Genomic DNA, 1751 nt, shown 5'->3' with positions numbered 1-1751 from the left:
AGGGAATCCAAAGAGATCAAGAGTATCCAATAAAAATTCCCAACCCACTGAGTCAAAAGCTTTCATGAGGTCCACCTTCATAGCATACTTAGGTGGTGAAAGATGTCTATGATAGCCTTGGAGAAGCTCCTGTACCAATAAAACACTATCTCCAATACGCCTACCCTTACTAAATGCATTTTGGCAGGGATTAATGATGGATGGAAGGGTTTTCTTGAGTTTACTGGCCAAAAGCTTGGTGATACATTTATATATAGTGTTATAACATGAAATTGGTCGAAAATGATTAAGGTATGAAGGATTTTGGGACTTTGGTACTAAAACAATATAGGCATTATTGACCTCTCTTAGTAACTCGCTAGTGACAAATAAGTCTCTAATGGCTTTGGTCACATCAGTGCCAATCACAAGCCACACCATGTGGAAGAAGTGGGCATTAAAACCATCTAGCCCAGAGGCTTTTTCCTTGCTGAGTGAGAACAAACATGACTGGATCTCTAAGTCAAAAGGGATATCACAAAGTGCAGGGATTAGGGTGGTTGGAATTGTTTTGGTAATAAAAAGCTGAAATGCTTCTCTTCCAAGGTATTGAGGTGGTGAGCTCTTAAGTAGGTTATGGTAATGAGCAACAACCTCATCCCTTACAAGGTCCTCAGTATCAATCGAGTCTCCATTTACTGATGTAAGACAAGTAATCTTCTTCTTGTTGAGCCTTAAGTTGTAGAGTTGGAAGAAAAAAGAAGTGTTGTTATCTCATTCTTTTAGCCATTTCACCTTAGCCTTCTGCTTAAGGAAGTGCTCTTCAGCTAGAGCAAATTTTAAAAACTGTTACATAAGTTCCTTTTCTTGTAATCTCAACTGAATATCTCTAGGATTAGAGTAAAGCAAGGTCTGACATGAAGCCAAAGATTGTTTTGCCTGAGTGACTAATGTTGAAACTTGAGAGATTTCCATCATGCAATTAAGCTTAAGAGCTCTTTTGAGTAATTTTAACTTCTGGGTGAGCTGAAACATAGATGTTCTTGAAATGGGGGTAGCCCAGACCTGTTCTACTGTGGGAAGAAATAGAGGATTAGTAGCCCAAGCATTAAAGTACTTGAAAGGAAGTTTCTTGGGACTAGTAGGAGCACCCATTTTGATTAGGAGGGAGTTATGGTCTAAGAGGCCTGGGGTGAGAAAGGTGCAGTTAGATATATGATAAGTGAGAGTCCACTGCTCATTAATTACAGCCTTGTCCGGCCTTTTAGCTATGTTAGCATGACCTACACTCATATTGTTCCAAGAGAATTGAATCCCTGTAGACCTTAACTCCTCCAGTTGTGATTGATTAAGGCAGTCCCAAAACTCCATAATAGCAGCTATCCATCTTTGTGATGCACCAAAGTTTTCAAGGGGAGAGTAAATAGTGTTAAAATCACCAAGCACAATCCATGGAGAATTGGCTAAATTACTTGATTGCTCATTAATACTTTCCCATAGACCCCTCCTATCCATATGTTCATTAGCCACATAGACAAAAAGAAATATATAATTGAGAGTTGCCAGGTAAGTAGGTCACTAAGCAATGCATAATCTATCTAGTAGCTTTAATCAGCTCAACCTTGAGCACATCAGGGTTCTAGATGACCCATATTCTCCCCAAAATAGAGAAATCATAGTTGTGTAAAACTGACCATCTAAGGCAAATATATTTGTGTATATTTCCCAAATTTTCCTAAGCCACCTTAGTTTCCAATAGTGACACCATAACT

At 38.8% G+C, this 1751-nt stretch overlaps 1 protein-coding gene across 1 annotated transcript; it reads right to left on the bottom strand.

The window, feature by feature from the left end:
* Positions 1 to 828: 828 nt before the first annotated feature.
* On the bottom strand, positions 829 to 1494 carry LOC132316696 (uncharacterized). The gene has a single exon (XM_059815170.1). It carries the CDS (start codon positions 1492 to 1494, stop codon positions 829 to 831), a length of 666 nt encoding a protein of 221 aa, XP_059671153.1.
* Between the last annotated feature and the right edge of the window lie 257 nt (positions 1495 to 1751).

Source organism: Cornus florida, unplaced genomic scaffold (assembly GCF_030987335.1).
Source record: "Cornus florida cultivar Cherokee Brave unplaced genomic scaffold, ASM3098733v1 CherokeeBrave_3.0.0_Hap2_Chr07, whole genome shotgun sequence".
NCBI lineage: Eukaryota > Viridiplantae > Streptophyta > Magnoliopsida > Cornales > Cornaceae > Cornus > Cornus florida.
The sequence above is the reverse complement of the archived record's forward strand: the minus strand, read 5'-3'. Positions and strand labels throughout refer to the sequence as shown.